Here is a 15,734-nt window from a genome sequence, read left to right as displayed (position 1 = left end):
ATCTATTCTGACCAGAGAGAGACACACAGAGAGAGAGAGAGAGACAGAGACAGAGAAGAGACAGAGAGATATGGAAAGAGAAAGAGTCCAAAATATTTACAACATAAAATGAACATTTTACAGCAGGAAAAAAATGTTGCATCAAGTCAATCAATGTCCCAAGATGAAAGAAAAGTCAGTTTCCTGAGTAACAAAAAAAATCATATTTATCTGTCCATTTAACACTGGTTGTTAAGAATGCACAAATTAGGTAAGATGGTGGGAAAATCAGCAAAGATTTTGATATTTGTAGCCCCACACATGTCTCATAAGCAAGTCTGCCTTACCACCCATATAGAGGCAGGCAATGGCTCCTGGGGAGCTACACATAGAGGGCAGGAGGCAGAACTAATGTGTGGTAGGATTTTTTTACCTGAAATTTTGGGGCTTAATTTTCAAAATGACTACCTCTTGCAGCAGGCAGGACAGAGATAGATTCCAATTCCCTATCCGTACTCATTATGGTTCCCTTCATAATAATTCTTATTAACATATTTTGTCTCTCACAGCAGCCCCACTCCCTTCCCTTTTCCATTATTACTTCATCTCCTTACTGAAAAAGAGTGACATTTATTTATGCTTCTTATATTTTCACTCAGTGACTTTCCTGGTGGGCCATACTGTCTCTGTCTTCCACTATCTCTTCTTTCCCTCCACTTCCTTTCCAAGACCAAATTCCCTCTCCCCCCATGAAACGTAAAACTTTTCTTCATATTCTGGACCCTAGGGAGCCCCTCTTTCCTCTCTGATACAGCTATAGGATTCTTCAGTACCTTTCAGTGAACTGCCAGAGATATACTCAGTCCTTTCATGCTGCCTGGTGAATTGTATTTCAGGTTATTTCCTTGGAATTAAAAGGGCATAAGAAACCAAAATTCACTGCAAGTCACATGTTCTCATGAAGCACTACTAACAACTCTATAGAGCAAAAGGGAAAAGGCTCTCCTTTCTCAATTTCCAGGCTGAAGCTTATAAAACTGTGATGGAATAAAAAGTCTTGAATTTGAAATTAGGATATCTGGGCTCAAGTCTGATCTTGGCCGAAGCTTATAAAACTGTGATGGAATAAAAAGTCTTGAATTTGAAATTAGGATATCTGGGCTCAAGTCTGATCTTGGCCAATTCTTAGGTGTATGACCTTGAGTAAGTGAATTAAACTACCAAGTCTCATATTCTTCATCTACAAATTTTTCCTAAAGGATTCTTGCCCCAAAAAGTTAACTTAGAAAATAGATTAATAGACTGGTTAAAAATTTTATTTATAATATATATTACTTGTAGCATCTGTTATATATATATATATATATATATATATATATACACACACATATATACACACACACATATATGTATACGTAGTATTTATTATATACATATATACACATATATACATATGTATATATACATATATATACACATATATATGTATATGTAGTAGCTATTATATATATATGTTTATTTTTTTTCCTTAATCTTAATCTTCATATTGAGCCTAATTTCTTTTTTTTTTCTTTCTTTAATGTTTATTTATTTTTGAGAGAGAGACAGAGTGCGAGTGCGGCAGGGGTAGAGAGAGAGGGAGACACAGAATCCTGAGCAGGCTCCAGGCTCTGAGCTGTCAGCACAGAAACCAATCCAGGTCTCGAACTCACGAACCATGAGATCATGACCTGAGCCGAGGTCAGACGCTTAACCGACTAAGCCACCCAGGCGCCCCCTGACTAATTTATTTTAAGCAATAAACCTATATAGAAACAAAGGACATCCCCAGGGAAAGGCTGACAACCTGGTTGTCAAGGGATCTTCAGGAGTGGCTGTCTGTCATGGCCAGAAATTTGATTTTGACAGTGTTCCAGAATTAACCCATCCAGGGATGCTGATTGCTGTCAACCAAACTCATAAACAATTTGTGTGCGAACTAGATGTCACTGTCTTTTCCAGTATCTAGTAACATAGTAAGCAGAATTGGTAATAAAAAAAAAAGGCACTTGGTAATTACAGATTTAGATCAGGGGGAGGTTAGCTAATCTTTTAGGCAAATTTATCTATATTATGTTAAGACCAATGAATGTCCCTGTTCCATAGGGGAAAATATGTCTCTGGTCTGGTGTCTTTCAGATTCAGCATTTCTCCTCTAGGTGTTGATGAATTAACATTCTAAATTCTCCTCTGACTTCCCATATCTCTAAATTTCATGGTACTAGCCCCTCTTTTTATGATACACCTTACATTTGTTAATATCACTAACTAAGCTACAGGTAAGTCACTATTTCCTGAGTCTGGGATATATGATGTCTCCTCCCATTATGTGTTGATTTAAATGTTCTAGCTATTAGAATTCTAAAAGTCCCCGACTCAAGCAGCCGAGGGCTACTATCAGGTAGCCTACTGTTGGCTGAGTAGTCCAAGTTATTAGCTTGGATTTCTCATTCTCTTTTAGCCCCACTGGGCATATTATATCATATACATATTATGGTCATTTATTCAAATAAGTAGTGGAAATGGATAAACTGATTTCCCCAGGTTATCTTCTATTGGATTATGTTCTTAGGGTTAAATGAAACAATTAAATCTTGCCAGATCATTCAATTTTATTTGATTTTGAGAATAATTTTGTGACGATGTTCTCATGTAGAAGAATATAGGGCCTGTGGCTTGGGAAGTACTAGATGGTAATCTTTCTAAATCAATAAGGTAATTTAACAGAAACAACAAAATATTGGCCCTAGACCTAGAAAAAGGCAGTTCTAACAGTTGCCTGAAATACACTTAAAACAGAAATATATATGTGAGATCTATTTTTTTTTCTTTTTTTTTTATTTGTGACATAAAGTTTTTATTTTTATTTATTTAGTTTTTTTCTTTCTTTCTTTTTTTTTTAATTTATATATGAAATTTATTGTCAAATTGGTTTCCATACAACACCCAGTGCTCATCCCAAAAGGTGCCCTCCTCAATACCCATCACCCACCCTCTCCTCCCTCCCACCCCCCATCAACCCTCAGTTTGCTCTCAGTTCTCAACAGTCTCTTATGCTTTGGCTCTCTCCCACTCTAACCTCTTTTTTTTTTTCCCTTCCCCTCCCCATTGGGTTCCTGTTAAGTTTCTCAGGATCCACATAAGAGTGAAACCATATGGTATCTGTCTTTCTCTGTATGGCTTATTTCACTTAGCATCACACTCTCCAGTTCCATCCACGTTGCTACAAAAGGCCATATTTCATTTTTTCTCATTGCCACATAGTATTCCATTGTGTATATAAACCACAATTTCTTTATCCATTCATCAGTTGATGGACATTTAGGCTCTTTCCATCATTTGGCTATTGTTGAGAGTGCTGCTATGAACATTGGGGTACAAGTGCCCCTATGCATCAGTACTCCTGTGTCCCTTGGATAAATTCCTAGCAGTGCTATTGCTGGGTCATAGGGTAGGTCTATTTTTAATTTTCTGAGGAACCTCCACACTGCTTTCCAGAGCGGCTGCACCAATTTGCATTCCCACCAACAGTGCAAGAGGGTTCCCGTTTCTCCACATCCTCTCCAGCATCTATAGTCTCCTGATTTGTTCATTTTGGCCACTCTGACTGGCGTGAGGTGATATCTCAGTGTGGTTTTGATTTGTATTTCCCTGAGAAGGAGCGACGCTGAACATCTTTTCATGTGCCTCTTGGCCATCCGGATGTCTTCTCTAGAGAAGTGTCTATTCATGTTTTCTGCCCATTTCTTCACTGGGTTATTTGCTTTTCGGGTGTGGAGTTTGGTGAGCTCTTTATAGATTTTGGATACTAGCCCTTTGTCCGATATGTCATTTGCAAATATCTTTTCCCATTCCGTTGGTTGCCTTTTAGTTTTGTTGGTTGTTTACTTTGCTGTGCAGAAGCTTTTGATCTTCATAAGGTCCCAGTAATTCACTTTTGCTTTTAATTCCCTTGCCTTTGGGGATGTGTCGAGTAAGAGATTGCTACAGCTGAGGACAGAGAGGTCTTTTCCTGCTTTCTCCTCTCAGGTTTTGATGGTTTCCTGTCTCACATTCAGGTCCTTTATCCATTTGGAGTTTATTTTTGTGAATGGTGTGAGAAAGTGGTCTAGTTTCAACCTTCTGCATGTTGCTGTCCAGTTCTCCCAGCACCATTTGTTAAAGAGACTGTCTTTTTTCCATTGGATGTTCTTTCTTGCTTTGTCAAAGATGAGTTGGCCATACGTTTGTGGGTCTAGTTCTGGGGTTTCTATTCTATTCCATTGGTCTATGTGTCTGTTTTTGTGCCAATACCATGCTGTCTTGATGATGACAGCTTTGTAGTAGAGGCTAAAGTCTGGGATTGTGATGCGTCCTGCTTTGGTCTTCTTCTTCAAATTTACTTTGGCTATTCGGGGCCTTTTGTGCTTCCATATGAATTTTAGGATTGCTTGTTCTAGTTTCGAGAAGAATGCTGGTGCAATTTTGATTGGGATTGCATTGAATGTGTAGATAGCTTTGGGTAGTATTGACATTTTGACAATATTTATTCTTCCAATCCATGAGCAGGGAATGTCTTTCCATTTCTTTAAATCTTCTTCAATTACCTTCATAAGCTTTCTATAGTTTTCAGCATACAGATCCTTTACATCTTTGGTTAGATTTATTCCTAGGTATTTGATGCTTCTTGGTGCAATTGTGAATGGGATCAGTTTCTTTATTTGTCTTTCTGTTGCTTCATTGTTAGTGTATAAGAATGCAACTGATTTCTGTACATTGATTTTGTATCCTGCAACTTTGCCAAATTCATGTATCAGTTCTAGCAGACTTCTGGTGGAGTCTATCGGATTTTTCCATGTATAATATCATGTCATCTGCAGAAAGCGAAAGCTTGACTTCATCTTTGCCAATTTGGATGCCTTTGATTTCCTTTTGTTGTCTGATTGCTGATGCTAGAACTTCCAGCACTATGTTAAACAACAGCGGTGAGAGTGGGCATCCCTGTCGTGTTCCTGATCTCAGGGAAAAAGCTCTCAGTTTTTCCCCGTTGAGGATGATGTTAGCTGTGGGCTTTTCATAAATGGCTTTGATGATCTTTAAGTATGTTCCTTCTATCCCGACTTTCTCAAGGGTTTTTATTAAGAAAGGGTGCTGGATTTTGTCAAAGGCCTTTTCTGCATCGATTGACAGGATCATATGGTTTTTCTCTTTTTTTTTTTGTTAATGTGATGTATCACGTTGATTCATTTGTGAATGTTGAACCAGCCCTGCATCCCAGGAATGAATCCCACTTGATCATGGTGAATAATTCTTTTTATATGCCATTGAATTCGATTTGCTAGTATCTTCTTGAGAATTTTTGCATCCATATTCATCAGGGATATTGGCCTGTAGTTCTCTTTTTTTACTGGGTCTCTGTCTGGTTTAGGAATCAAAGTAATACTGGCTTCATAGAATGAGTCTGGAAGTTTTCCTTCCCTTTCTATTTCTTGGAATAGCTTGAGAAGGATGGGTATTATCTCTGCTTTAAACGTCTGGTAGAACTCCCCTGGGAAGCCATCTGGTCCTGGACTCTTATTTGTTGGGAGATTTTTGATAACCGATTCAATTTCTTCGCTGGTGATGGGTCTGTTCAAGCTTTCTATTTCCTCCTGATTGAGTTTTGGAAGAGTGTGGGTGTTGAGGAATTTGTCCATTTCTTCCAGGTTGTCCAATTTGTTGGCATATAATTTTTCATAGTATTCCCTGATAATTGTTTGTATCTCTGAGGGATTGGTTGTAATAATTCCATTTTCATTCATGATTTTATCTATTTGGGTCATCTCCTGTTTCTTTTTGAGAAGCCTGGCTAGAGGTTTGTCAATTTTGTTTATTTTTTCAAAAAACCAACTCTTGGTTTCGTTGATCTGCTCTACAGCTTTTTTAGATTCTATATTGTTTATTTCTGCTCTGATCGTTATTATTTCTCTTCTTCTGCTGGGTTTAGGCTGCCTTTGCTGTTCTGCTTCTATTTCCTTTAAGTGTGCTGTTAGATTTTGAATTTGGGATTTTTCTTGTTTCTGGAGATAGGCCTGGATTGCAATGTATTTTCCTCTCAGGACTGCCTTTGCTGCGTCCCAAAGCGTTTGGATTGTTGTATTTTCATTTTCGTTTGTTTCCATATATTTTTTAATTTCTTCTCGAATTGCCTGGTTGACCCACTCATTCGGTAGTAGGGTGTTCTTTAACCTCCATGCTTTGGGAGGTTTTCCAGACTTTTTCCTGTGGTTGATTTCAAGCTTCATAGCATTGTGGTCTGAAAGTATGCATGGTATGATTTCAATTCTTGTAAACTTATGAAGGGCTGTTTTGTGACCCAGTATATGATCTATCTTGGAGAATGTTCCATGTGCACTCGAGAAGAAAGTATATTCTGTTGCTTTGGGATGCAGAGTTCTAAATATATCTGTCAAGTCCATCTGATCCAATGTCTCATTCAGGGCCCTTGTTTCTTTATTGACCGTGTGTCTAGATGATCTATCCATTTCTGTAAGTGGGGTGTTAAAGTCCCCTGCAATTACCACATTCTTCTCAATAAGGTTGCTTATGTTTATGAGTAATTGTTTTATGTATTTGGGCGCTCCGGTATTCGGCACATAGACATTTATAATTGTTAGCTCTTCCTGATGGATAGACCCTGTCACTATTATATAATGTCCTTCTTCATCTCTTGTGACAGCCTTGAATTTAAAGTCTAGTTTGTCTGATATAAGTATGGCTACTCCAGCTTTCTTTTGGCTTCCAGTAGCATGATAAATAGTTCTCCATCCCCTCACTCTCAATCTAAAGGTGTCCTCAGGTCTAAAATGAGTCTCTTGTAGACAGCAAATAGATGGGTCTTGTTTTTTTATCCATTCTGATACCCTATGTCTTTTGGTTGGCGCATTTAATCCATTTACATTCAGTGTTATTATAGAAAGATGTGGGCTTAGAGTCATTGTGATGTCTGTATGTTTTATGCTTGTAGTGATGTCTCTGGTACTTTGTCTCACAGGGTCCCCCTTAGGATCTCTTGTAGGGCTGGTTTAGTGGTGACAAATTCCTTCAGTTTTTGTTTGTTTGGGAAGACCTTTATCTCACCTTCTATTCTAAATGACAGACTTGCTGGATAAAGGATTCTCGGCTGCATATTTTTTCTGTCTAGCACCCTGAAAATCTCGTGCCAATTATTTCTGGCCTGCCAAGTTTCAAAAGAGAGATCAGTCACGAGTCTTATAGGTCTTCCTTTATATGTGAGGGCATGTTTACCCCTTGCTGCTTTCAGAATTTTCTCTTTATCCTTGTATTTTGCCAGTTTCTCTATGATATGTCGTGCAGAAGATCGATTCAAGTTACGTCTGAAGGGAGTTCTCTGTGCCTCTTGGATTTCAATGACTTTTTCCTTCCCCACTTCAGGGAAGTTCTCAGCTATTATTTCTTCAAGTACCCCTTCAGCACCTTTCCCTCTCTCTTCCTCCTCTGGGATACCAATTATGCGTATATTATTTCTTTTTAGTGTATCACTTAGTTCTCTAATTTTCCCCTCATACTCCTGGATTTTTTTCTCTCTCTTTTTCTCAGCTTCCTCTTTTTCCATAACTTTATCTTCTAGTTCACCTATTCTCTCCTCTGCCTCTTCAATCCGAGCCGTGGTGGTTTCCATTTTGTTATGCATTTCATTTAAAGCGTTTTTCAGCTCCTCGTGACTGTTCCTTAGTCCCTTGATCTCTGTAGCAAGAGATTCTCTGCTGTCAGCTATACTGTTTTCAAGCCCAGCGATTAATTTTATGACTATTATTCTAAATTCACTTTCTGTTATATTATTTAAATCCTTTTTGATCAGCTCATTCGCTGTTGTTATTTCCTGGAGATTCTTCTGAGGGGAATTCTTCCGCTTGGTCATTTTGGATAGTCCCTGGCGTGGTGAGGCCCTGCAGGGCACTTCCCCTGTGCTGTGGTGTCTAACTGGAGTTGGTGGGCGGAGCCACAGTCAGACCTGATGTCTGCCCCCAGCCCACCGCTGGGGCCACAGTCAGACTGGTGCGTGCCTTCTCTTCCCCTCTCCTAGGGGCGGGATTCACTGTGGGGTGGGGTGGCCTGTCTGGGCTACTTGCACACTGCCAGGCTTGTGATGCTGGGGATCTGGCGTCTTAGCTGGGGTGGGTAGGCAAGGTGCACAGGGGCAGGAGGGGCAGGCTTAGCTTGCTTCTCCTTAGGTGATCCACTTCAGGAGGGGCCCTGTGGCAGCAGGAGGGAGTCAGATCCGCTGCCGGAGGTTTGGCTCCACAGAAGCGCAGAGTTGGGTGTTTGCGCAGAGCGAGCAAGGTCCCTGGCAGGAACTGGTTCTCTTTGGGATTTTGGCTGGGGGATGGGCGGGGAAGATGGCGCTGGCGAGCGCCTTTGTTCCCCACCAAACTGAGCTCTGTCGTCCGGGGGCTTAGCAGCTCTCCCTCCCTTTGTCCTCCAGCCTTCCCGCTTTCCAAGCAGAGCTGTTAACTTATGACGTCCCAGACGCTAAGTCGCGCTTGCTGTGGGAACACAGTCCGTCAGGCCCCTCCGCTTTTGCCTGCCAGACTCGGGGGCTCTGCTTGGCCGGCAAGCCGCCCCTCCGACCCGGCTCCCTCCCGCCAGTCCCTGGAGCGCGCACCGCCTCGCCGCCCTTCCTACCCTCTTCCGTGAGCCTCTCGTCTGCGCTTGGCTCCGGCAACTCCGTTCTGCTAATCCTCTGGTGGTTTTCTGGGTTATTTAGGCAGGTGTAGGTGGAATCTAAGTGATCTGCAGGACGCGCAGTGAGCCCAGCATCCTCCTACGCAGCCATCTTCCCTCCTCTCTATATGTGAGATCTAGATGTGCTCAAAAAAAATTGGGAGCGACTATTCCTTTCAGATAGACTCATCACTTTCAACACTAAAATTACTCAACTCTTTAGAAAAGAGTTAATTTCATGAAATTTGACTTACACATATCTGTCAAGAACAAAGCTACATACTGTATTAAGCAAGAATCTTTTGGGAAAAAAAGCAGAATGGGCTGTACATCTTACAGACTAGAAATATGGAAAGATCCCAAATGTTGCTGATTTAATTACCATTTTCTGTTTACTCTGTTGGTTCCAGATTTAATCTACAAAATTGAACTTGCAGGAGGCCTGGGAGCAATCTTCCTTCTCCTTGTACTGCTTGTGATCATCTACAAATGCTACAATATTGAATTAATGCTCTTCTACCGACAGCATTTTGGAGGTGATGAAACTACCAATGGTAGGCTCTCTCCTATTGTTCAAACTCTAAAAGGCATGGATTTGTGATTATGTAAGAGAATATCACCATTCTTAGAAGATATGTGGTGAAATACTTAAGAGTTACAGGGCTATGACTAAGGCAAGTTACCCCTCAAATAGTTTAGAAAAAAAATATGTATTTATCAAGAAAGAGAGCAAAGGGGAGAAAATATTAACAAATGGTGAATCTGGGTAAAGAATATATTGATGTTCTTTGAAACTATTTCATTTTTGTAATTTTTCTATGTGTTTGACATTATTTACAAATTAACAGTTTAACAAGAAGACATTAGTTGATCAGGAGCTAAAACAATTGCTGTCAAAACCCTTCCACTTACTAAGAAATAAATTAAGAATAAATTCCATTATTTTCCTCCATAAAATTCAAATGCAGGTACAGATCATTTTTAGCCATTCCTGGCATTGAAAAAACAAATCATTTAGGAAACAGATTAAAAGCTATGGATGTTATCTTTTTAAAACTCACAGTGCATCTGGACCCACATATTTTTGATGATTATAGAACCATTCTCACAGAGGACCTCAATGGATAGAAGTTCAGAATGTAGCTTATAATTTTATGTTTGCTATCTATGTCCTTTGGAAATCTTATGAATTAAATAGCAATAAAGCATTGTATTGAGCTTTGAAAATGATTTAATTTTTCAAGAGAATAAATTACCATATTTCAAGTCAATATCAATAAGAAATCATGATATGTCACTCTTTATGCATAAAGCCCTCACCCATGAAATACTGTAAGTCTTAGAAATATGTGTGTGGAATCCTTAGGTAAGCCAAGATTAAAAAGAAGTCCATTTGTAAGTCATTAAAAAGGAAGGTTAAATTTTAGGTTTCATTATGTTGAAATAAAGAAGGTTAGAAGTTTTATTTTGCTAAGATCATGGTCTTACCTCAGAGGAGAAGGGCTCATAATTTTGTTTATCTTTATAGTGATAAAAGAAGGGCAGAGTGGTAACTGTAAAAAGGAATTTTTTTGAGGAATCTTTGATTTTGGTCCTATGGTTTCTCTTATGTAAATAATATGAGTGGCTTTTAATTGACTATGTTTTCATAGTAAATTAGAGAAATGCTGTTTGATGCGTATATATGCATGCTCTTTATCAAAGGAGTGTGTTTACCTATCATAGCAGCCCATTTAGAAGTATTACAGACCCTTATTCAGACATAGTTTCAAAGTGAGAGATTAGGGCCTGTTGCAACCATAATTATATGCTCCAACAATATAAATGAAAATGTGGTCAATTATACTAAGTTTCTATATACAACAATTAGTATAGAAAAATATGACTTCTTACCTGCACACATAAAATAACTAGATGAATTGTGCTACTAAGGAAAAAGTCACTGGTTCCCAGGTGCCAACAAGGGGCTATAGTATCCAACTGGGAATGTAAAAGATGCATTGTCTATATGAAAGAACATGAAAGGGAGGCTCCTGTGATTAATTTGTTTTGAGTCATGATTATAAGCAATTTGTCAATACTCTGTAAATGATGATACAATTTATTAAGTTAATCTGCAATAATAAATTATTTTCATCACCCATACTCAATAATCCAGATTAACTGATCAGCTGTAGTAAATATTTGTAAGATTAAATTCATACTAGCATCATAGGACATTTCAGGGATAAAATATTCCATTTTGTGTCTATATCTCCAATGTGGCCCATGTGGTCAAAGATAACAAATAATCTAGAGCATTTCTGTTAGAGAATTGTGTATTGATTCCAAATCAATTGTTTTTGGGGAAAAAATGGAATTTGGGGGGAAGGGATTTCAAGAGTTTTCATTAGGAAGGGCAATACAAATATTTTATAGTCCTACATGGAAACTTAGACCTGAAACACACAACCTGTACTAGCTGAATGGAATACTAAAAAGTCAACAGGTATGTGGTAAGGATGAATAAATGAATATTAAAGCTCTTTTAGAAATACTCGGTTTCATGATGCCAAATATCAGCTAGATAACCTCTGAATTTTTCATTTCTTTATTTAATATTCTGACATCTTATGGACACAACTAAGTTTTACCCATATACTTTTTTTTCATGTTTTCTCTTTGACTCATATCTATAGTAGCATTTTCTGAAAGTTCTTTAAAACTGCCTTATTTTTATAAAATAAAATCAATCCAACAAACTTTTACTTCTTAGCCTTTTTTTATAAAATTCATTTCATTTTAATCCATCAAACAATGACTAATTCACTTATTTGACCTTTGAGTTGTTCAGTCATTAAATATTTATTAAGTATCTACTACGTGGCAGGCATTATTTATGATATATTTACTTATATTATTCATCTGGATCAATACACATAGTATAGTAGGCACTAGGGATATAATAATAAACAAAGTTACACAGTCTTTGCACTTTAGAAGCTAAAGATTTAGCACTGTGTTTAGCATAGCCCCAGAAGAACTGGATTGTAAACAGGAATGGCCTCCTAGTGGTGAACAGGATTAAAATTTAAAAACAGGGAAGGACAGGTATGACAACAGGAAAATTCTTCCATAGTTTGGTTCCCTTTCTCATAACTTCTCTCTTCATTAGAAACAACATACCTATGGTGATCACTGTGCAAGCCCTCTTTCTTATAATGCTCTGCCATCTGCATTGTTCTCTATTTCCTGGTTCCTTAGATGAGCTTAGTCAACATGATTTAACACAAGGAAGGTTCATTAGCCTTGCCTAGCAAAGTGGTGTTGTGGAATTGCCATTCAGTTTTAAAACAATTTTCAGGCCTTCCTGTTAACCTTATTTGCATCATGTTGTTGATTTTGCTCTTCCATCTTGCTCTCTCTGTGATCAACAGCTGTGGCTATTCATGAGGTTTTCTTGGCTGTCTGCATAATACTGAAGTGCATTTTTTGTAAACTGTGGCATCTGCATCACTGCTTGCTCACTAGCTGGCATTCTAGAGCTTCTGGGACATCTGACATGGTGGCTTTGACAGCACTCTTCCTGTTCTGTCCAGCCACCATAAGCTCTTTATCTTTAGCTCATCTTAAAGGGACATGATTAGAATCAGAAACAACAACTTTCCAAAGAATGATATGCTTCTAGAATGTTAGGTAGAATTTATTATCCAGACATATTAGGTGTTAACACACATCAAAGACATCCATGTTTTTTGTCATAACTTAATTTGGGATATGCAAATATAGTAATATTTTTCTAGAAGAAAGTCTGTAGCATCACCAATATTAGGGTATAGGTGAAGCGAGTAAGGATGAGAAATATGTGAGTTTAGGGAAAGCTGGAGGGCAAATAGTCTTAATCAGGATAAGCAATGGAGGCATGAGTCCAATGGCCTGGTCAGATGGGTCAAAGACTCAGGTAGTCATTGCAGATGTCTAGCTCATAGTAGATGCTCAACAAATCATTGTTGAATGAATCGATAAGTAGTTGAATTTAGGGAGGTTTGTGAAGTAGAAAAGTTATCGAAGTCAGAGGAAACCAGAATGCAGTCTGACATTATGGAGTTTGAGGAAGTAGCACCATCCATTAAGAACAATGAAATACATTCTGTTCATAGGAATGGATCTGTTTGTCCTTTGGCCTATTTTATTCTTCCAGCTGTATATCATCAGCAGCTCTAAGTCCCAGGGGAGTAATTATAGCTGGAGAAAGTCAAGGGCTTGCAGGTGCATCCTGAGCTTGATTGGAACAAGGGCAGAGGTGCTGAGATTACCAGGAGGTTCTTACATTAGCATTGCTTATGAACATTCTCACTTCCAAGTGGTGTTTTATGCATAAGAGTGGAATGTGTCCCATTTGTAAGCCAAATGATCTCAACTATCCAGTGCAGTCCTTCATGTGCATCTGTTTCTTGGCAATCAAGTAACCCAACCAAGGTTTACGGAAGCCTTTTCCAGCCAGAGGACATGCTAAAGAAAAATCTTTTGGCTTCAGGCACCATCATAACATAAATAACCAGAGTTCCTTTCATGTGGGGGTGGTGAATACTGGAACCTTACTAGAATTAGAACAATATAATCCTGCCTCAAATATCTCTAGATAGGGGGTTCCACCTACTTCTACCCTAGCGTATTCATATCTCTTTATATGCCTATCATTTAGTAGGTAGAACTAAATCATTAATGGTATAGATGAGTGGCTGCTTCATTCTGTAAATTACCTTTTGGTCAGTTTTACCTATATTCTAATCAGGTCTGCTTTAATGGAAAATATCGATGTGTTTAGAAACAAATCCTAAAATGTTTTCCCATCATTTAAAATTATTATTTGCGGGGCGCCTGGGTGGCTCAGTCAGTTAAGCATCCGACTTCGGCCCAGGTCATGATCTCACGGTTTGTGAGTTCAAGCCCCGCATCAGGCTCTGTGCTGATAGCTTGGAGCCTGGAGCCTGCTTCAGAGTCTGTGTCTCCCTCTCTCTCTCTCTGCCCCTCCCCAGCTCATGCTCGCTCTCTGTCCCTGTTAAAAATAAAATAAACTTAAAAAAAATTTAAAAAAAAATTATTATTTGCAAGTAACTAGGTTTAATAAATACTAACAGTTTCATTTAAGTCTATGCTCATTACATTAACTTTTAAAAATAATTTTCTATAAATGAGGGAACTTTGAAAGCCACTGTAACTTTTCCAATGTGGCCTTTCTAAAATCAATGGGGACTAATAGCTTGAGTAGCTATATTCATTAATAATTTTTAGGAAAAATATTTAAACATTTTACATATTCTCTTTGAAGAGGCTGGCTCTGAGCCAATACAGCGAAGGAGGAAAAAATACTTTCTCAAAGCAAAATTAACTCCCTGACTAAATGTGTGAAGGGAAAACCTAATTTGGCAATACTGGAAGGATGTATATTTCGAAACAAAGGCTTCTTTTGGAAGCTTGTGTCAAATTATTTGGCCATGGATTGAACAAGAGTAACAGACAATACACTTGTATAAAACCCAGCTGCTGTCTCTAATATTTGGTGATAAACTGCTTTTTGTATATGAAGATGACGATACTAACCAACTGGAAGTATGGCATGTGTGTTGTGAGTAGTGTCTCCAGGAGTGAGGCTGGATTATTTTGATCTTCCACACTCTAGGGCCCAGCCCCTCTTGGATATCTTGCACATATTTGTGCAAACGAGGTATAGTCTGTGACCAAGTAACAGAGCCAAGCCAGCTGGCACAGAAAAAGTTCAAATCCATGACTTTGGTCTATTTAGTCCTGCATTCAGACACATTGAGCTAATCACTCACACATCACTGAATATCACAAGATGTATAGTCACCAAAAGTCACAAATAATTCTCTCTTATTCTTCCTGACTATAGGTTTCCCATTACATATCAGTTTCAGTTCATATCACATGACTATGTTATGTTGAAATGTGCTAGATTTCTTACAATATGGCATGTGGCTTATTTTGTCTAATTATTAATGACAGTCACTAATTATAGGGCTTATTCTAGACTGTTAGTGGTTATAGAATTTTAGTACTTAAAGAGAACCTGCTAATACATAAAACCCAATTGTTATTCTTCATATTTAAGACAACAAGGAATATGATGCCTATCTGTCTTACACAAAAGTGGACCAAGATACTTTAGACTGTGACAATCTTGAAGAAGAACAGTTTGCTCTTGAAATACTGCCAGATGTCCTGGAAAAACACTATGGATACAAACTCTTCATCCCAGAAAGGGACCTGATTCCAAGTGGAAGTAAGTACTTTCAAGTACTTGAAACTTTCAAGTTTTGTATTTAAAAAGCTTTGTGTCTTTTATGAAGTTATATGGAAGCTTCAAATGTCAGAGCCAAATATTTAGATAGTTGTTCTCATAGATTTTATTAAATTCAAAAGTGTTCTGATATTCTACCACCCAAAATTTTTAAAAGGCACTCTCACTTACATTTTAGGCATGGTTTTTAAATTGTGCTTTAATGGTATTTTTTTTATTATATTGCCTTAGTGTTGTGAGAAAATGATGATCCTTAAAAAAATCTCCAAAAGTCAAAGTCTTTTCAAAGCATTACAGTTCCAAAGCTGATCTTCTGTCATTGTGCTTCTACTTATACCTACATTCATTGCTACTAATAACTGAATTTATGTGTTGTTACTCGTTTCCAGATTTATAGAAAAAAATCCACATAAAAAAGATATGTGAGGCCATTGGGTATAGCACTTTCACCGTGTATTCAAATTATTTTAAAGAAGTGCTGGACTATGTGGGCTTGAATGCTACTTTTATATCATGCTACATATTGAAAGCTATATTTGAGCTTTTAGAATAAATTCAGATTCAAGTAAAAATATATATTTAGTTCCTGTTGATGTTCAGAGTGCTGTACAGTCTAAACTGTAAGGGGGATACAGAAAAGCCAAAAATATGTTCCTTGCCCTCGAAGAGCTTAAAACGCCATTGAGGGAAAATAAAAGTGCTAGAATTCATT

At 38.1% G+C, this 15,734-nt stretch overlaps 1 protein-coding gene across 1 annotated transcript in view; it reads left to right on the top strand.

Moving 5' to 3' along the window:
- The window catches only part of IL1RAPL2 (interleukin 1 receptor accessory protein like 2), a 325,170-nt gene that overhangs the window by 294,674 nt on the left and 14,762 nt on the right, over window positions 1-15,734 (top strand). The window contains exons 5-6 of the mRNA XM_040468434.1: window positions 9,132-9,275; window positions 14,834-15,004. Coding sequence (XP_040324368.1) covers window positions 9,132-9,275; window positions 14,834-15,004 — 315 coding nt within the window. The remainder of the gene's footprint in view (window positions 1-9,131; window positions 9,276-14,833; window positions 15,005-15,734) is intronic.

This window comes from Herpailurus yagouaroundi, unplaced genomic scaffold (genome assembly GCF_014898765.1).
Source record: "Herpailurus yagouaroundi ecotype Mexico unplaced genomic scaffold, PumYag 67700, whole genome shotgun sequence".
NCBI lineage: Eukaryota > Metazoa > Chordata > Mammalia > Carnivora > Felidae > Herpailurus > Herpailurus yagouaroundi.
This window is presented reverse-complemented; position numbering and strand designations above follow the sequence as displayed.